The sequence below is a fragment of the Triturus cristatus genome, chromosome 5_2 (assembly GCF_964204655.1).
Source record: "Triturus cristatus chromosome 5_2, aTriCri1.1, whole genome shotgun sequence".
Classification (NCBI taxonomy): domain Eukaryota; kingdom Metazoa; phylum Chordata; class Amphibia; order Caudata; family Salamandridae; genus Triturus; species Triturus cristatus.
Window position 1 is genome coordinate 929073351 of NC_140588.1, and position 21324 is coordinate 929094674.

The 21324-nt window shown below is 46.2% G+C and overlaps 1 protein-coding gene across 2 annotated transcripts in view; it reads left to right on the top strand.

The window, feature by feature from the left end:
- STAG2 (STAG2 cohesin complex component) overlaps positions 1-21324 on the top strand; it is a 1427207-nt gene that overhangs the window by 663639 nt on the left and 742244 nt on the right. For both annotated transcript variants that reach the window (XM_085608133.1, XM_085608134.1), the window contains exon 18: positions 11696-11799. In XM_085608133.1, coding sequence (XP_085464259.1) covers positions 11696-11799 — 104 coding nt within the window. The remainder of the gene's footprint in view (positions 1-11695; positions 11800-21324) is intronic.

Sequence of the window (21324 nt, forward strand, 5' to 3'; positions counted from 1 at the left end):
CTTGCACGGTGGTTCCACGGAGTGGTGTTTTGCTCTTTTCTCTGGCCTGCTGTTGTCGCCTTTTGGTGCCCCCTGGTGATGTCTCTCACCTTTAGTTTCTCTCTTTTGTTTCCCTCTTTTGTTTCCCTGGTTTTTTCGCACACTATTCCCATGCTCTGCTCAGTTTTGTTGTGATGGCTCCGCATTGTGGCGCGGAAAAGTTCTCCAAAGCAAACAGACGTCAGTGCGCCGGGGTGGGGCTTATGTGACCTTGCTAACGTCACGCCCACGGAAGACGTTGGGCGGAGTCGCGTGGTACCGCCCCCCGGCGCGCAGAGATGCTGGGCAAGAAAGTTTTCCCGGTCCAGTCTCATGACTTGGGATAATACTACGTTAAGGAATCTGCGGCTAGAATCGTCTCTACCAGATACATAGTTACCGAAGGTAAGTAACTTGTACGTCAGGCAAAAAGTGTGGGGGGGGGGGGTAACCATGCAAAATTAGCACTTTCCTACATCTGACATCTGTAAAGCGGCTACATGGAGATCTGTTCACACGTTTACCAAGCACTATTGTTTGGATTCAAATGCTCAGTCAGATTCTCAAGTAGGACAGGCCTCTCTCAGAAATGTATTTGCTCATTTAAGTCCTATTGTCACTCCTGTTTTATTTTTACTACGCTCTTTGTGGGAGATGGGCTTGCTATTCTATTCAAATGCTTGTGACTATCGATGGAGAATATCTTAAGAGAAGATATGGTTTCTTACCTGTAAGCCCCGTTCTCTCTTTGGGGAATCTCCATTGAAATCATAGGCAGCCCTCCCACCTCCCCTGTTGACAGAGTAAATCATTAGACTTATTTGTCACTCATGCGTCTTGTCAGATGAACTGAGGCAACTGCCACCTGCTAGGCATGACGGTATACTGGTAGTCTCTGGGTCCTAAAAGGCATAGATGCCGTTTAAAACTCTCATAATAGCAGCCTATGGGGCTACAGTGCCCTGCTATCCTTCATCTTTTACTTTTACCATTTTAGCTGTGTATACAATATTTGCTTCAAAATATATAGATATTTTGACCATTTTGTAAGTGCAATTTCACAACTGTAGCCTGTGTTTGTAGGCTGCATAATATGGTCTTTAAGGGTTTCTACAGGCCTTCCTAAAGAAAAGCGAACATCTGCACTTAAAATATTAGGGAAAAGTTCTCTAGTGTAGTAAAGTGCCCATTTTGGCGTGGTTAGTCCTAAGGTTTTTCCAGATACCTAATGCCATCTTGACTGAGTTGCCCTGACTCCCTACCTATCATATTCCTAGGGCCTGTGTTTTTCCCCCCAAATTGTACATTTGTCTCCACAATTGGCACACCTCTGGCCCAGGTCATGGACCTGGGCACTGTAGGGGTACAGGGCTCATGCACCTTTACCCTCACCACTGGCATAGTGCACCCAGCTAGAGGGGTGACTGATGTATGCTAGGGCAGTGGTTTTTGGGCATGGCACACAGGGCTGTGTGCGCCTTGCCGACTCTTTGTTTTGTTCTGCACCAAGACACGCAGCCTGCAAAGGACAGTGTGTGGGTGTCAGTGTACAGGGCCTCTAAGGGTGGCACAATAAGTGCTGCAGCCCTTAGAGCTCTTCTCTGGTCACAGTGCCATGGGTACCTGTGGTACCATTTACCAGGGGCTGACATGTGGCCAGAGATGCCAATTGGGTTTAGGCTTCAATGCAGGTTTAGGGAAGGAACACAAGCCCTGGGCACCTAAATGGCAGGAGCCCAGGGCACACTCAGTAAAAGCACATCAGCAAAAGTGGGGGCATACCATGCAAGAAAGAGGGCACTTTCTCACAAAGAGATCCACAGACTTCACTGGCTCCCGGTAGCACAACAAAAATAAATGTAAGTCGCTATTTCCAGCATATCAGTTACTGAGCAACACAGGACCTTCTTTTCTTAGAAATCTTTTTGTCTGGTATGAACCGGCCAGACACCTACGCTCCACAGGTGCTAGACACATGAAAGTACTGAGAATTCGATCCGCAGGTTGGGGCGGCCGAAGTTTCTCCTTTGGTCCCGCAACACTGGAATATGCTGCCAATTGAGCTCAGAAGTGCAAGCTGCCTCATCATCTTCAGGAAAGGGCTAAAAACCTGGCTATTCCAGAATTAAGCACCGGGCTGGGCTTACTGTGTTCATAGCGCCAAGACACCACCTGGTATTCGCGCGCTCAATAAATCTCATTAACATAACATAAAACCTGTAACTGCTTGACATTTACAGAAAGCTGTCTTGAATCTGTACATCATTTACTGCATTTACAAAGTCATATTGCATGCTTGAAAAGTATTGTCAGTCTTGCAACTTGTATGACTTACCTGCACGGTGATTTTTGGTTCTAGTAATAAATAACAAAGTAACACATTTTTACACAAACAATTGGTCTGGGTTCAGTCTCTAAACGTTGTGACATCATTTCTTACCAGAGCATGTAAAACAAATGCTTAACACTACACTCTGACAAGCCTGACTATTCAACCAGTCTACCACAAAAGAGAGTATGTTATTATCTTCTTTAGCCTCTGCTATACCTCTGGGGATCCACTGGACTCTGTGCACACTCTGCCTTACTTTATTATAGCATATACAGAGCCAGCTCCCTACATCAAGGATTCCCGCACATTGGCAGAACTATTCAAATGTTTATGACTTCAGTGGAGATTCCCCTAAGAGAGAACTGGGATTACAGGTAAGAAACCATATCTTACTTTTTTCGGTAACGCCTTATCTGGTAGATCTAGCTGTACATTCATTACCGACCTACCTGTCCTCCCTGCTCTTGCGAACAGATTTCTAGGGACGGGGCTGTTCCATTTCCAGGACCCAAGTTTTCCATACCAGTGGTCAGTGTTCTTTGTGGCTCCACACTCCTGGCATGGAAAGTTTGGAAAGGAAACGGCTGTCAGCGCCTGGGGTGGCACCAATATAGCCACTGCACACATCACTTCTGGCACGGAGGACTCCATATATAGCTGAACTTCGCCACCTACCGGCATGCAAGGGTACTGCTTACAAAACATTTCCGGATCCAGTCTGATGCCTGGGTATAAGTCTAAGGTAAGGAATCTGCGTCTAGATTGTCTCACCCGGATAAGGCGTAACTGACGGTAAGTAACTTGTTCTTTAGAAGTCCCAGTCAGAAGTTAGTAGCACAGAGGTGTCCGCTTGTAACTCTGCCCTTGGTATGGGGGCTAGTAGGCTTTTCCAACAGTAAAAACATTTGAGGTTTTTACTGTTGGAACATGTAAAGTACTAGTTCCACGGTCTCATTTACAGAACCCTGTCTTAAGGCTTGTTAATCTGCCTTAGGTGTGACTGACATATGAAATAAAGGGAAGATCAAGCTTTGCCAGTGCTTTAAATGGCAAAGTAGAGTTAGCAGTCTAAAACTGCTCTCCCAGTTTGCAGTGGCAGACTGGGAGCCATGTTTTAGCTTTGTCACACCCAGGGTGTAAGCGAATTAATGAAAATGATAAAGAAATTAAAATTAGAGGGCGTGCCAGGCCCCAATGGAATCCCCAATGCCCTTTTTAGGGGAGATACCTCATATTGGGCCCATTACTTTACTCCACTACTCAACGAGTTGTTCATTACAAATGGAATCCCAGAATCATGGAGGGGAAGCATCATCCAGCCAATTTTCAAAGGGGGAAACTCAAAGCAGACAAATTACAGATTGATTGCTTTAAGTGATGTTGAAGCAAAGTTATATGCAAGCTGCTTGTTAACCCGATTGAAAAAATGGTCAGACAATCACAACCGCATCCCAAGATCTCAAACAGGGTTTCGGGCTGGAGCAGGCACGCAGTGCTGCAATCACCGAGTTGACTCACCGACTTACAGGCCCTGAATATCATATACTAGGGATATTACAGTAAGTTACTGTGAGAAAGTGCCTCTTTAGATATGCTTAGATTTGATGTGCTTTCGATTGCAGTGTACAGGGTCCCTGCCAACCAGGTCTCTTGTGCCAACGCTCCTTCCCTAAAGCCTATCCGCAATTGTTTTTTTTGCCCCCTGTAAGTCCCTAGTAAGTTGTACCCTGGGCCTGGAAGCTGAAGAGGGCCCCTGGGACCCCCTTCACTAGGACCATGCCACTGCCTTTGCAGCTTGCATGCCCTTGTGAGGTAGAAAACGACAGTCTGCATTGCACCCTGCCTGGGTGCCATGCCAGACAGCACTGCCTGTACGTATAGGTAAGTCACCCCTCTAGCAGCCCTTACAGGTTTAAGGCAGATTGCACTATACCACAGGTGAGGGCATATCTGCATGAGTAGATATGACCCTACAATACTTAAATCCATTCTTAAATATTATAAGTGCCAGGGAAGCTATAAAGAGTACATAGACTGGAAACTCAACAACTCTAGTTCCCCACACGATGATGGCTTCATTGAACCCCCCAGGAGTGTGTGGTACCAAACAGCTCTTTATAAACAATCCACACTGTAGACAGTGTGAGATCTATTAAAACATATACTCAGAAGTGCCCACTTAAAACCTACCTACTATGGTGTGGTCACTGACCCCTGGATGGAGAGCCTCTGCTCTATGGGATCAGAAACAATGCACAGTATGGGCCAGTACTCCAAGGGGAAGCTTCAAAGGCCTGCCACCTTTGTGATGCGACCCCCAGCCTCTGCTGCTAGCAGCAGATGGCAGCCCCTTGGTTTACATCCCTACTTTGGGCCGGGGAAATCGCCGGGAAAATGTAGGCTATGTGTGCGCCCACCTTTGCCAACTCCACCCCTCAGGTAGATTAGGCAAAGCTAAGCACACTTGTCAGCCCCCTTCATCTTGAAGATGAGGGCACCCCTCCTATCAGAGCTTGGTCTATGCCCCCTTCCACAGGAGGGTGGCATAATAGTCTGTGTAGTCACCCCAGGTCAGGTGGCCATTGACCCTACCTCCTACTCCATTAAAACACCTCCTAAATTTAGTATTTAGGTGGTTCCCCCAGACCTAGAAACTAGATTCCTGCAACCTATGAAGGACCAAGATCCTGTGCAGCAAAGTCTCAAGAAGTCTACTGGCTTGGCCCCAGCCCTACAGGCCTGTCTCCACCCTGTGAAGACAGCATGTGTCCTGTGGCCAGTGAATTCCAGAATCCAGAGGAAACCTGCCTATTCTTCAACAAAGACAAGATCTCCAGAGGACAGAGTCCTTGGCCAGAAGAATCGAACTACAAGGACTCCCGATCCACCTGGAACCGTGACTCCTGCCCACTCTGCACCCGGCGCCCATGGCCCAAGTCTGAATGGCTCACCAGGCAAGAGAAATCTACCCAGCCATCCTGACCTCTAGTCCAGCATATGCTGTCCTCTCCTGGGTCCCTTGATGCCAGAATCCAGAGGCTTCCCGGGAAAGCTACTTGCTCTGGTAAGAAGTGTCTGACATCGAAAGGCACCCCTGCACCGAAGCCCCTGCAGCCTGTTTGTCGAGAACAGAATCCTCATTAAAAAGCATTGGGAGCCCAACACTGAATTTGCACCATGCACTTGGCCGCCCCTGTGCCACTGGTGGTGTAGGTTTGGCATTATTGTTTTCCTCCATAGAATAACATTGAGCTACTCTGAAAGTGTTGATTTTTTAAAGTGAAAAGTATTTCTATTTAAAAACGTACTTACCTTATTGCGAAGATCTTGGTCGTAAAATAAAGTACAAACAAAGCTTATTTTTCTAATAATTGGTGTGGATCTCCTTTTTTGAGTCGTGTGTCGATTATTGGTCATTGTTGTGTAATAAATGTCTTACATTCCTCTGTATTAGGCCTAAGGCCGCTAGCCTGCACTCCCACTAATAGAGCACTTTGGGTTTTACATTGAGCCCTGTACACTTTTGGGGAACCCCTGCACTCTGTGCATGGTTTTAACCACCTTCCTACAGTTACCATATGCCAGTTAGGGTGAAAGCCAATCAAACATACAGTTTAATTGTCAGGGCACAGGCACTGAGGTGTAGTTAGCAGGCCTCCGTGCACTTGCAGAGCTGGAAAATCAGCAGCATCAGTCCAAAACTTTAGGGGTGACCATAGAAAGAGGCATTTCCTTACACTGTGCTCAGTACTATATTTAGTAGTGATAATTTATATTTTACTTATGTGGTATAAAAGTGGTACGAAAGAACAAGAGTTTGTCCAGAGTTTCCTGCCCATGCTTTATTTAACCACCTTCAAAGCCCCTTTGTCAAAGTGTAGCTGTGATGGATGCTTCTAACTGTAGATTACAAACCATTAGAATATTCCTCAGGTGCCAGACTGGTTCCGTAAACTCTTTATAGCAGTGCACCCGCATATCTATAGGTGGTCCTCTGGGGCTCCATGTTGGCTTCACCCCTGTGCAGCAATGGAATTTCCTTTCTATCCACTCCTTGTTTTGTGAATCCACAGCTCCACCCCCTTCTCCATTTATGATTTTTCAAATGTAAATCCTTTGTGCAAAGGATTCCATTGTGTGAGGAGCGTGCCCCCCTGCACTTGAAGGCCATCCGGGACTATGAAGTAAAGCTGTACATTGCTGAACAAAACAAAATAGTTACAGACCTCCCAAAAGACCCGCTCCAGCTCAAGACCGTTCCCACGCCATGTTGTCCTCGAAGGTATTGGAGCATTTTACATATGTACCAGTTACATGACACAAAGTTAGGTGATTTTTCCAGAATCATATGATGTTGAGCCGACGCCGAGACTTCACCCTGCTCAAGTCACAGTTCTGGCCATTACACCACATCCTCTCCACTATTGTGTGATTAAGCGGTCGAGTGGTTATTACTCCTGGTGAAAATTAAGGCTTAGAGTGAGAAATCATTTGCACTTTGGAACAGACAAAACTTTATTGATGTCCCAGCGCATTCAATGAGGCTCAGTAATAAATTCAGTGGCTAGTGTCTGGAATGGTTAAGAGTGAAGTGTAGGAAAACTTCGAGCACGGCACCTAAAATGATAGCATTATGTGAATCACTGTGATTGTGCTACAAATTACTAAAACTATATGGCCGTATATTAAGACTTCTCTTTTTGAATACAGAAACATGCTTATGTCAATTCATGCAGAGAAGATACTCTGCCTAGTAAACACCACACATTGCCTTGAGGTGAGCAAGCCAGTAAATGACAGGGAGAGTCTAGAAGTGTCTGGCAAAATGGGACTGCAAACCACAGAACTTTGTGCGGGTTAAATGTTTACTTAGAGCCTACAATGGTGAGCGATCGTAGAAGCTGGTGCAAGCAATGATTAAGGGGAACGGGCTCTGGCTGCAAGCCACAACACGGTGGGGGTGTGAGAGGGGAGGGAAGATAGTCAGAAAACACAGGCAATTTTATGTAGCGCTAGACCAAAAAAAAAAACAAAAAAAGTACCTCAAGAAGCACACTGCTAATGGAAGGACACTGGCCTTCAACCTGAAATTGTACTTGGTCCATGCTCCAGGGAACAGCCAAATTATTTTCAATTGTCTAAAGTAAATTTGGTAACCAATTCTTTGACAGAATAGTCTATTATTTTTCTCATACAATTATTAGCACACTTGACAAACACCCCTGACTTGAGTCCTAATGCGTGCCATCCTTGCATGTCTGTTGTTCATTTTCTTTTCTTACTCTGATAGAGGGATCGCTCAAATTGGTGCTGCATACCTTGCATGGTGTCAGATTTGGGAAGCATGAGCTCCCAGCCCCCACCCGCTATAGGTCAGATATAGGTATGTGCTCTGCATTCCACAGTGCAAGAAACAGCCAAAGCGACTTAAAATAAATTTAACACACCAGAGTGCCTAGAGTGTGCGATTTGTGTTTTTTAATGGTTCGCTAGGATGAAGAAGGGCAAAGTGGTGCAGAAGTGAACCATCTCTTGATGGATAGTCTTTTGCATTAAGATCTGCTACTCATTAGCTAGCAATCAATCTCCAGAAGACCTGCCGGCTCACTCCACAGGACCCATAGACTACCACTGCATTGGCATGCAGTGTGTCTGTCCTGGATATCTTATCAGACTACTAAATGGGCACAATCTTGAAGCCCTGCACACATTCATGAAGCCCTCCTGCATTGACAGAAATGTCTGCAGAGATGGACATTTTGCCTGCTTTGCCCTACTGAACTACATAGCCTCAACCATTCTACAGACTCTGCGTTTTGAGAGGTACTGCTTTTGTATCTATTCACAAGGTGAGGAGTCTGTGGTTAGAAGTATCCATCAAATGAACATGTTTCTTGCCGTAGGTGGCTCTTCTTTCTGGTGGATACTCTTAACTGCAAATTCCTCTCCACCCTTAAATCTCCCCGTTCTGTGGTATGGTTTCTTCCATGTAAAAAGATCCCACTCTTGGAATCCACACAATGGTTCTTTTGATTTATTGATAGGCTCAGTGTCTGAGGCCGTTGAAGTGTTACTGAGAGAAACTGATGTCTGCGTGCATGGGAGGCACTTATAGGTGGCTCTGTTTGACTCTTCTGGAGAGTTCCTTCCCTAAAACTGCATGAAGCCTAAACCCAATTGGCATCTCTGGCCACATGTCAGCTCCTGGTAAATGGCACCCTAGGTACCCAGGGCCCTGTGACCAGAGAAGGCCCCTAATGGCTGCAGCACTTATTGTGCCACCCTTCGAGGCCCTGTACCCTGACACACACACACTGCCTTTGCAGGCTGAGTGTCTTGGTGCAGAACAAAACAGAGTTGACATGGCACACATCCCTGTGTGCCATGCCCACAACACACACTGCCCTGGCATACCTCAGTCACCCCTCTAGCTGGGTGCCATATACCAGTGGTGTGGGTACAGGTGCATGAGCCCTGTACCCCTACAGTACCCAGGTCCATTCCTGGGAACTGTAAGTGCAGTGCTGCCATTAGGAGTATATGGTGCTGGGAGGTCGTCATCACAAACTCCAAAGCACCATGATGGCTGCACTGAAGCCTGAGAAGTTTGATATCAAGCTTCTCAGCTCATTAAACCCACACTGATGCCAGTGTGGGATTTAATGTAAAATGCATGACAGAGGGCTTCTTAGAGATGCCCCCTGAACCTAACCAACAATCAGCGTCCTTACTGAGAGGCTGCCACACAACAGACATGGTGCTGGACCCCTGGGTAGAGAGCCATCGGCTCTCATGGGTCTGCCACAATGCACGTCCTGAGCGAGGTGCTAGGTCTCCTCCCCCAGGATGGGCAGGGGAAGCTTCAAAGGCATGTCGCCTTTGTGAGCTTCTCCAGGTCACTTGCTGTACTCAGCAACTGGCCCCTACCAGTTCTGACCCCCGCTCTGGCGGGAAGATCGGCGGGAAAACCTAAGTGAGGAAAGGGGGAGTGCCAGCCTCTGCCAACCCCACCCCTCAGGCGGGGGAGGTGAGGTGAAGCACAACTCCGGGCCCCCGCCATCTTGAGGATGGCGAGCCCTACCCAATCAGGACTAGGCTCCTGCCCCCTCCCACTGGAGAGTGGCAGGATAGGGGGTGTACCCACTCCAGGGAAGGGACCCATTGGTCCCTGATGTCTAACTACCTGTAATGCCCCTAAATTTAGTATTTAGGGGCACCCTGAACCTTTCTTCCTCAGATCCTGAATCCGAAACCAGAAAGAACAAGAAGAAGAAAGAAGACCTGCCTTGCAGCTGCTAACAAGAGGACGACACCAACTGACTTGGCCCCAGCCCTACAGGCCTGTCGACCCTCGAACCTGCTCCTGCTAAACCCCGGCGTCACCAGTGGTCAGCAACCTCAAAAACCCCGAAGGACCTGACTGCCTTGCTCATCTACAAAGACTGGGACTCCCACGAGCAGTGGTTCTGCTCAAAGCAAGTAACAAACTCCTGGTGCCATTCAGGAACTTAGACTCCTGCACACTCTGCACCTGCCAAGCCCGGCCTGTGCCTGAGTGGACAAAGACCCCGAGGACCTCCCCCCCGGCAACTGTGACCAAGAATCCAGCACCCAAGGACCCACCTCGACGCTCCTGCAGCCTCAGAACCAGGGACCCCTCAAACAGCGAACAGAAGAGGGTAAGATTTCCTGACACCCCGGCGCCCTGTGGCCCCCTGTGCCCAGCTCCTAGGTGCCTACCTAACTACAGCATCCCAACTTACCCCTCGAAGTGGTGGTCGCACCTGAAGAATCTTCATCCCCGAGCTTGCAGCCTTTGTTCGCCTTGTAGCTTCTCCATTGAGCATCCGATGGCTCAAAAGCACCCTACACCCAGCTGCCAGAGTGCCCCTGGGAGTGCAACATCTATCCTAATCTACTTCCCCACTTGCCCTGAGTAAGTGACCAGAAGCCCAGCTCCCACAGCCGCGTGGCCTGCCTGCTAGCAGCCACCAACCAAAAGCCCTCTGCCCGTCATATGCTAACATTGGGCCTGTCTGCACCTGGCTGCCCCTGTGCCGCTGAGGGTGTAACAACTGTACCTACCTGACCCTGGGAGACCCCCGAGTCTATGCCTAGAACCTTAACTCTGCCAGTCGAGTACTTACCTAAAAGCCGATAACTCACTTTTTCTCCATAGGGTAACATTGACTGCTTTCACTTGGAAATTCTTCTAAGTGTTGAGTTTTAATACTTTAAAATATTCACAAAAAATCATCCGATCAACGAAAACGAAATTACTCACCTGTTATCAGCAGAGATCCCAGTGCTGGATCTTGGTGCCCAGCACTGACCCTGAACAATAATTACAACCGTACTTACCGATAACTTGATTTTCCTCCATATGATAACATTGTCTGGTTTTTGCCAGAAATCCTTCTAAGTGTCGATTTTTGAAACTTGCATATATTCCTTAAAAATCGCCTGTGTAACAAAAACGATTTCTCTCAACTGTTTACTGGAAATGCACCAGGGTTGAATCCAGGATCCAATCCTGAGTAAGAAAATCATACGCAAAGTAACTGAAATTGCATTTACTTAAAAAGTCCCATTCAGCTCAATGTTATAATGGTGTTTGAATTGTGTTGCCTATTGCAACAACTGTAACTATTGCATTCAAAAGTCTATTGCCTATTGAAAGTATTTAACTAAAGACTCTCATTCTGAGAAAGTATATTTTAATACCTACTTGTGGTTCTCAACTAAAAAAACTATATATTTTTATATACAAACCATTGGCCTAGAGTTCAGTTATTGAGTGTGTGAGACCATTTGCTGACTGTACGACAAATGCTTTACACTGTCCTCTGGTACTGCCTTACTGTTCGACCAAGCTACCACTTTAGAGTGTAAAGTTATATCTAACTTTAGCCTGTGCCAAACCTCTGGGGACTGTGGACTCTGTGCACACTGAACCTTACTTTGGTGCAGTATATACAGAGCCACTTTCTTACAGTTACCATGTCAATTATTAAAGTACTGCCTTTTCTGCGTCTGCTGGATGAATAGAAGTGTAAGTTATAGCTTTAATCTTGGGAAATGTTTTTAATGCGTTTCTTTTGCAGAGTATTCCAGTAGCAGGGAAGAAAGTCTGTAGCTTAAAGTGCATTTTGTGCCACTTAAGGAATGGAAGGAAATTGTCACTGCCAAGCTTAGCCTCATACAGTAGAAAATAGTCATTTTAAGTTGAAAGGAAAGAAGGATTAGCAGCGATCTTTCAGTACAGCTACACTTTTCAATTTTTCCTAATTATTTTAATATTTTATACATTTTGCTATACATCTCTGCATATTTTTTCCTTTTCAGCACTTACAGATAAACAAGAGACTGCACTAATTGAAATAATGCTCTGCACAATACGACAAGCAGCAGAATGTCACCCTCCTATTGGAAGAGGCACAGGCAAAAGGGTATGACTTCAACTAATGTTAAATGATAGTAATTTCTTTTTTTTTTTACTAATTGATATTTTCTAACATTGCATCTATACAAATAACAGTAAAAAAAATCAGTGTTTCAGTTTCCTCAAAGCATTTTGCGACTTTTGTGGCATTACTAAACATGTATTCCCTTCGTCACTTTACTAGTTTGCTGGTAAATCGGTTTGTTCTACTAAATCCCAACCTTAAAGTAAATGCAGTAGCACAAATTTGATGAAATGTATTTATTTCTTACTTCTAGTTGTGTCCAAACATTCACAAACAGTACTTGTAATACAAAAATAAACATTTGGCATTAATCAGTTTATATGTTAAAAATAGAAAAAAGACAGACAAAATATAAGGCATAATTTTGAATCATAAAGCTGATGTAAAGTTTGTTAACCTGCAGTAAAAAATGAATAGTCATTTTATCATCAGTAAACTATATTATGATGGACACTTTTGCCTGCAGATTACACACCTCTTGAATCCACCCTAGCTGCAAGATGGCTCAGGAAAAGTTGAAACCGGTCTCCTTCCCTGGCAGGTGGCACTCTACTCTCTTAGTTCCAGGACCCTCCAGAACATCACATCAACAAAGCCATATAAGCGCCAGCCCAGCACACTAACATCAGTTCCGTTTTCCTGCACCCAGTTTTTCATCTTTAAAATTAATTTTCTGCAGTGTTGGCAGGATGTCACCTACCAAACACAATTAAGGTTCAAGTGGTCCCAATCCTGGCATTATCAGATGTGGTATCAGTTGAGTCTGGTACAGTGACACCACTCCAGATTGTAAGAGAAATACAACCTCATGCACCCCAAGACCTTTAGGGAGAGGGGGAGGCCAAAGTGTTCAAGATGTGGACCTCGAATGCCCACCAAAGTTGACGAATAGCAAGCAATTCTACATGTCAAGAGACCAATCAAAGAAAAAACACACACAGAACAGGAGGAGGTATTTATTGGCTTCGTGTCTTCGGGCTCATCCCTGGACTGGGGGCACAAACCCTCGACTTTGTCCTCTGAGTCCGAACTTCTTGGTCACCTGGCACAGACGGACTACAGGCACTTTTCCTCTTCTGGCTTTCCTGGAGTTTCCAGTCCAGGCTCCAAACCCACACTCTGTTTTACCACTCGCCCGCTGATGTTCCCTGGGCCTCCCTGGAGCAGTGGCTCCTCCAGCTGGGCTTCTGCCGGCAGGTACCACTCAGCATTTGCTAGCCAACTTCACAAGGAATATTGCAAGTTTCAGATTTTCTAGAAGAAAGCTCTTCTGACATTCACAAACTTCCCAGCCCATGCAACTGCCAAATAAATTCCTACACACATTGTGGTTCTAGGGGCCATTACAGGTTGCAACAGCACTTTTGTTTTGTCCTTCATCCCGCGCGCTTCCTTCCTGAATAGCACTTTGATGCCTGTTTGATAAAGTGAATTACTACCAGCCACAATAGATGGTTAGGTCCGACAGATAGTTGAACATGGCTATGCTCTTCCTTTCTAATAGAAACTGAAGATTCCTCACCTTTCGAATTTTCCTCAGGCTCCAGACTGGATCCGGAAACTATTCAGCAGTACCTCTGAGCACTGGTAGGTAGCACCTTGCGGCTCAACACAAACTGTTCTGCTCTGGAAATTACTTCAAACCTACATAGATGCCAGTCCTGCGTGCTGGCATCTGTTCTTTTCCTTCCGCAACTTCTGACAAAGATCTGGAGCTTCCTTTCGTCTCTCAGAGACATTTTGCCTCTATTTTTCATATAAAAAAGTCTACAGCATGCAAGTTATGTATCACCCTAAAAGGACCGGTTTTAATTCCTTTATGGATTGTCCCAAGAAAATCATTGTAACAGATCCCAATCAGGTATGCCTGTGGTGTTTAAGGTTCAGTCATGTCTCCAAGACCTACATTAAGCGCGATTCGATTAATTCAACGGCCATCTGGGACTGTGAGGTGAAACTTTATATTGCCAGGCAGAAGAAGACTCCTTGCTGAGAGTGCTCTAATTTGCTATCGAAGTCAAAGAATCGGTCCTGTTCCATGAGTCTCCAAAGCCGCTCATGAGGACAGTCTTCGGTGTGATATAAATGTGGTATGTCATGACAGAAGCATAAGAAATCTAAGTAGGACATGGCCTCTTCTTGCAGCTTAGCGTGGTTCTAAATCACGGTCCCGGAGTTGGCCAACTAGTTCCAGCACAACCTGAGTTTCCACCCTGTAACAGATTGAAGAGTTCCGCACAGCTATGCTCTGGCTCTTTGGCTTCTGTAGAACTCACTCTGGCACGGCTTCACACTCTGAGAAGCCAAAACGCCCTCCACATAGTACCACTGGTAGGTTCGCCCGTCGTGGTGGCGGGACTCTCTGAACCCTGAACGGGGCCTCCTCTGGCTCCACACAGACTCCACCTCCGGCACTGCAGTTCCCGCTGGCACTTGGCACATTGATGGCACAAGAGGAGGCCTCAGTTGTCCCTTCTAACATCCCGTCTGCACCGCTTCGACCCCGATTGAAGTCGGCCGACATTGGGGGTTCATTTCCTCAATTTGTTCTGCCTACACACTGACAGCAGTACACCCTGCATTCCCTGTTTGGCACGGATTTGTTTGATTATGATGCGGGTGATGAGTGGCCAACCTATCACGGGAAGAATTGTCATGACAACCACTAGAAGGCTAATCACCTTGATACCTCTACTCTGTCCGGTCTCCTTTTGCCCCTTGGCCCTGCCACTGAGGAGAGTGCTCCCTATGCTATGGTTATACTTTGGGCATTCGAAATCCTTGACCTCCAACGCCACAACCTTGGAGGTCAACACCAATGTACTTACAGAGATCCTTCATCTGGGGCAAACATCTACTGAGCCCCTCTGTGAGGACTTGGGTGTATTAAATGGTGTGGTAGTGGTGTAGTACCCTTACCAACCCCTTAACAAACTTAACGTTTTGTTTGTTAAACCTTCAGCTCAACCCTGGGTAGCTGTGGCTCTGACCCGCAAGGCTTATACAATTAAACAAGTGTGAAGCTTTTAAGCAGCACTTTAAGAAAATCGGGTGTATTATATGGTGTGGTTGTACAACCTCACCGTGTATTACACCTACCAACTCCTTAAGGTCCAGTTGGTTTCATCTGTAAAGCCCTCAGCTCAACCCTGGGTAGCTGTGGCACAGAGCTGCAAGGCTTACACAGAGGAACATGTGTAAAGCATTTGAAGAGTACCAAAACAATTGAAGAAGAAGTTGTTACAACATATGAAATCTGACACCAATTTATAAAAATAGATATTTTTTTTTATAAGAATTTAGACACTTGAATGAAAAAGACTCTCCAAAGGTTTCCAGAGATGATGATTTACAAGCAATAATAAATCAAAGCAACTTCACTCAGCTGCGAACAAGCCTTTACAAAGTCAACTAATTGGACACTTAGAAACCTTTTCAAGGAAACTTTAAGTAACAATGTGGTTGGTTAGAAGTACATGGGACAACCAACTCTTAACAGGGAGCGAGTCAGGAGGACCAGCATGGTCCACAAGAACAGTTAAGTTTACTGAGGAAACAGTCTTTCAGCTGTTCAAGGTACTTTATCCACGTTGCAATGGATTCCTATAGAGTGGCCCTGATTCAAGTGATGAATGATGCTCTGAGGATGCTCCAGATGCGACGGTCCTGCAGAGATTCCTCAGTCCACGAAGATGGCAAGGGATTCTTGTAGCTAGCTCGGCTTCCCATGAGGTCCTGTCTGGCCTGGCCTAAGTGCAGTCGCCTGTTGTCACAAGCCAATCCTTCCTGGGTCAATAACCCACCTTCCGCGGGTCTCAGCATCTCTGACAGCACCCCCGGGCTCAATGAACTCCGGTGCAACTCTGTGCGTTGTCTTGGTCCTTTGTGCTGTACAGCTGTGGTGGTACCGACTTGAAGACTTGGGCTTACCAACTTTCCCCAGCAGGCTTCTTTAGTTGTCGTGTCCCTGTGTTTCTCAGAGGAGGCCAATCAGCTGGTACTTGAAGTCTCTTGATTTGACTGGGCTTTGGAGACAGATTCTCCTTGAGTAGTACACAGCAGGCACTGTCTCTTTCTTCGCTAGCCACCAGCTACACTCTTCAATGGTGCAGCTTTTCTTGGCTGGTCCCTCTGTGCAGCAGGGCAGTCCTTCTGTCTTCCAGGTCGGTTAAGATCTGGGGTTTGGGTGCCCCCTTTATGCATGGAAAGTGCCCTCAGGGCAGGATGCGGTTGGTAGCCAATTGTCTTCCAGGTTCCCTCCCACCTGGTGACCACTTCCTGTAAAGTGTAGCATTTGAATATCCCAGGATGCACAATTCTGCTTACTCCCAAGATGGCAAGCCTCATCTCTTGGTGTGCAGACCTACCTCAGGGCTACATGGCTCTGTGGAAAACAATTTGCCACTTTCAGCTTCCTGTGCCAACCTCTATCCTAAACAATGGGGAAGCTCTTGTCCTGTGTGATACAACTGCCCTTCAATGGCGGTTTCCCCTTTGAAGCCTGCCTTTTGGGGCCACCACCTAAGTGGCTTCCTGCATGAGGGAGGTAACGCCTCCTTGGCCTACAATCCCTCATTGTTCTGCTTCCTGAGTGTCAATGGCACATCTCTCCAGGAGGGCAGAAATTAGTCTCCTGAAACAGGCTTCATGTGTACCCGGGAAAGAACAGGAGGATTTTAAAAACAACAAAGAAGAAGCTTTGTAAAAGCTGCGCACTGCAACAAGTTAAATTAATTTAGAGTTGAGATACAATTTGTACTTAATGTAACAAGGAGTTTGAGAACTTTTATGTGCCAACTCTGGTTGCACTGTTCAGGAGTTATCACGGCTGAGTGGGTCACTGTGTAATTCTGTACTCGCCACTTGGGCGACCAAGTCTTTCCACAGTGAAAACAGTTGTTTTGTGTGTTTACTGCCAGGACACGTAAATTATATGTCATGCTTGTGTCCTATGTTGCTCCCTGCCTAAGTGCTTGGTAGGACTGCCAGATGGGTGACTTACACAGAGGAAGTGGTGGCTTTGCCATTGCTTTCAATGGCAAAATCTGGCTACCATTTCACAACTTATCTGCCAGTATGCACAGGAGGACTGGGGTAATAATTTTACTTGGCTGACCTCCAGGGTGGCCCAACCAGTGCTGCAATGTGAGAAAGTGGCTCTGTATATACTGTTCCTTAATAGGTACAGGGTGTACAGAGTCCACAGACCCCAAGGGTTTAACAGAGGTTAAAGTTAGATATAACCTTACTCTCTAAAGTGGTAGCCTGGTCGAGCAGTAAGGCAGTATCAGAGGACAGTGTAAAGCATTTGTTGTACACACTCAGTCAGCAAATGGTTCCACACACTCAATAACTGAACTCTAGACCAATGGTTTATATATAAAAAATATATGCTTGTTTTATTTTAGAACCAACACTTGGAATTAAAATATACTTTCTCAACAATAGATGTTTCATATAAATACTTTTGCAATATGCAATAGACTTTAGTAAACAGTTACAAGTGGTTGCATTAGGCATCTCTATTTTTAAACACAATACATTGAGCTCAATGGTAAATTCAAGTTATTTGCAACAGATTACTTTTTAGATTACTATTGGAATTCCAGGACTGGATCCTAGATTCAGTCCTGGGTCAGTTCTCAGAATCAAGTGATGAAAGTCGACTTAAGTACTGTAATGATTTTTAACTAATATTTAGCTATTTTAAAAGTTCACACTTTGAAAATATTTCAAAGAAAACAATCAATGATTCCCTATGGAAGAAAATGCAGGTTACATGTACAGTATGTTCTAGTTACTTTTGTAATCCAGTACTGGGTGCCTAGATCCAGTACTGGGACCTTTATCCAAAACAGGTAAGTAATTACGTTTTCAGATATTATACGACTTTTGAAGAATATTTAAAGATTGCAGAAATCGACATTTAGAAGAAATTTCACAGAAAAACAGTCAATGGTTTCCTATGGAAGAAAATTGAGTTAAGGGTAAGTACAGTTGTAGATATTTTTCAGAGTCAGTGGTGGGCACCAATATCCAGCACTGGGAGCTCACCTAAGAGCAGGTGAGTAAATTCGTTTTTGTCACTTGGCTGATTTTTGGTGAATATTTGAAGATTTGAAAAGTCCTCACTTAGAAGAAATTTCAGGAAACGGCTCTAGGGCGACCGGGTGCAGAGAGAGTTAGGCCAATGTTATCCTATGAGGGATAGGGGGGGCCTTGTTTGGTGGCTGCTGACTGGCAAGCCACGCGGCTGTGGGAGCTGGGCTCCTGGTCACTTACTCAGGGCAAGTGGGGAAGTAGGTAGGAGTAGAGTTTTCACTGCCAGGGCCACTCGGGCGGCTGGGTGCAGAGTGCTTTTGAGCCTTCGGGCGCTCAATGGATTTCAATGGGAAATCTCCGGTTAAGAAAAAGACTGCAAGCTCGGGGATGGAGACTCTTCAGGTGCCACCACCACTTCGAGAGGTAAGTTGGGTAGTTGGAGGATAGGTAGGTATCCCGGGATTGGGCACAGGGGGCTGTGGGGCGCCGCGTGCAGGGGTGCCTTTAGGTGTCGGTTAATCTTACCCTCTGTTGATCACGGTTGGGGGGGCACCTGGTTCTGAGGCTGCAGACTTCTTCAGGAGTGTCGAGGGAGGTCCTTGGGTGCCGGACTCTGGGTCAGGGTCTTTGTTCACTCCGGCACTGGCCAGGCTCGGCTGGTGCAGAGTGGGCTGGGAACGCGGTGCCGGGCTGCTGCCAGGGGTGAAAGGTAGTTTTTGAGTAGAGCCTCTACTCATGGGAGTCCCAGGGGATCAGAGTTCAAAGGTAGCCAGGTCCTCCTGGGTTTCTGAGGTTGCTGGCCACAAGAGATGCCGGGATTGGAGCAGGTTCAAGGTTGACAGGCCTGTAGGGCTGGGGCCAAAGCAGTTGGTGTCTCCCTCTCCTTCGCAGCTGCAGGGCAGGTCTTCTTTTCTTCTTGCTCTTCTTGTCATTTCGGAATCTGGAATCTGGGGAAGGAAGGTTCAGGGTGCCCCTAAATACTAGATTTAGGGGCGTTACAGGTAGGTGAAGGGCAGGGTCCAATGGGGCCCCGTCCTGGGTTGGGTACACCCCCTATCATGCCTCTCTCCTGTGGGAGTGGGGCAGTAGCCTAGTCCTGATAGGGTAGGGCTCCCCATCTTCAAGATGGCGAGAGCCCGGAGATGTGCTTCACCTCGCCTCCCCCACCTGAGGGGTGGGGTTGGCAGGCTGGCACATCCCCTGGTCTTATTTGGGGTTTCCGGCCAAAGCTTCCCGCCAGAGTGGGGGGTTGCAGGGGCCTGGGGAAACTCACAGAGGCGGCATGCCTTTGAAGCTTCCCCCTGCCCATCCTGGGGGAGGAGATTTAGCACCTCGCCCAGGATGTGCATTGTTTCAGGACCAGGAGAGCAGGGGCTCTTCTACCCAGGGGTCCAGCAACATGTCTGCTGGGTGGCAGCCTAGGCAGCCTCAGAGCAGACGTGGATTTGTAGGTTAGGTTCGAGAGGGCACCTCTAAGATGCCCTCTGGGTGCTGGGTACATTAAATCCCACACTGGCATCAGTGTGGGTTTAATGTGCTGAGAAGTTTGATACCAAACTTCCCAGTCTTTAGTGTTGCCATTATGGTGCTGTGGAGCTCGTGTTTGACGAGCTCCCAGCACCATGTACTCGTTAAATGGCAGCACTGCACTTTCCAGGCTCAGGGATGGACCTGGGCACTGTAGGGGCACAGGGCTCTTGCTCCTGTGCCCACACCATTGGAATAAGGCACCCAGCTAGAGGGGTGACTGATCTATGCCCTGGCAGTGTATGTGATGGGCATGGCACACAGGGATGTGTGCCATGTCGACTTTGTTTTGGTCTTGCACCCAAACACTCAGCCTGCAAAGGCAGTGTGTGTGTTTAAGGGTACAGGGCCTCTAAGAGTGGCACAATGAGTGCTGCAGCTCTTAGAGGCCTTCCTGGGTCACAAAGCCCTGGGTACTTAGAGTACCATTTACCAGGGGCTGACATGTGGCCAAGGTTTGCCAATTTGGGTTTGGTTTGTTTTAGGGAAGGAACATAGGCCCTGGGCACCTAATTGTCAGGAGTCCAGGGCACACTCAATCAAAGTACATTCAGCAATTCTGCAAAAAGTGGGGGCATACCAGGCAAGAAAGATGGCACTTTCTCACAAGGTGTCATTAATTTTGAAGAGAGTGGGGCTGAGCGAGGAGTACTCCACAGATAACCTTGTGTTTGCCGGTGAAGGCAGACTTTTTGCGTTCTCCCAGTGAGGAAAGAGGCGATTCATCTGAGAGCGGCTCCTTGGATATGCCTATGTGTGAAAGTGGCTCTGTAAATACTGTTCCTTAATAGGTACAGTGTGTACAGAGTCCACAGTCCCCAAGGGTTTGACAGAGGCTAAAGTTAGATATAACCTTACTCTCTAAAGTGGTAGCTTGGTCGAGCAGTAAGGCAGTATCGGAGAACAGTGTAAAGCATTTGTTGTACACACTGTCAGCAAATGGTCTCACACACTCAATAACTGAACTCTAGGCCAATGGTTTACATATAAAAAATATATGCTTGTTTTATTTTAGAACCAACACTTGGCATTAAAATATACTTTCTCAGAATGAGATGCTTTATATAAATACTTTTGCAATATGCAATTGACTTTTGTAAACAGTTACAAGTGGTTGCAATAGGCAACACTATTTTAAACACAACATTGCATTGAGTTCAATGGAATCTTCAAGTTATTTGCAACAGATTACTTTTAGGATTACTTTTGGAATTCCAGGACTGGATCCTAGATTCAGTCCTGGGTCAGTACTTCGAATCAAGTGATGAAAGTCGACTTAAATACTGTGATTATTAAACAATATTTAGCTTTTTTTTAAAGTTGACACTTAGAAAATATTTCAAAGAAAACAGTCAATGATTCCCTATGGAAGAAAATTCAAGTTGCAGGTACAGTATGTTCTCGTTACTTTTGTAATCCAGTATTGGGTGCCTAGACTCAGTACTGGGACCTTTATCCAAAACAGGTAAGTAATTAAGTTTTCAGATATTATACGATTTTTAAAGAATATTTAAAGATTGCAGAAATAGACACTTAGAAGAAATTTCACAGAAAAACAGTCAATGATTTCCTATGGTAGAAAATTGGTTTGCTGGTAAGTACAGTTGTAATTATTTTTCAGAGTCAGTGCTGAGCACCAAGATCCAGCACTGGGAGCTCACCTAAGACCAGGTGAGTATTTTCGTTTTCGTTACTCGGCTGATTTTTGGTGAATATTTTAAGATTTGAAAAGTCCACACTTAGAAGAAATTTCAGGAAAAAGCCAGTCAATGTTACCCTATGAAGAAAATAGAGTTATCGGTTTAAAGGTAAGTACTCGACTGGCAGAGTTGAGGTTCTGGGCATAGACTCAGTGGTCCCCCAGGGTCAGGTAGGTACAGTTGGTTTACCCTCAGCGACTCTGGGGCGGCCGGGTGCAGAGAGAGTTAGGCCCAATGT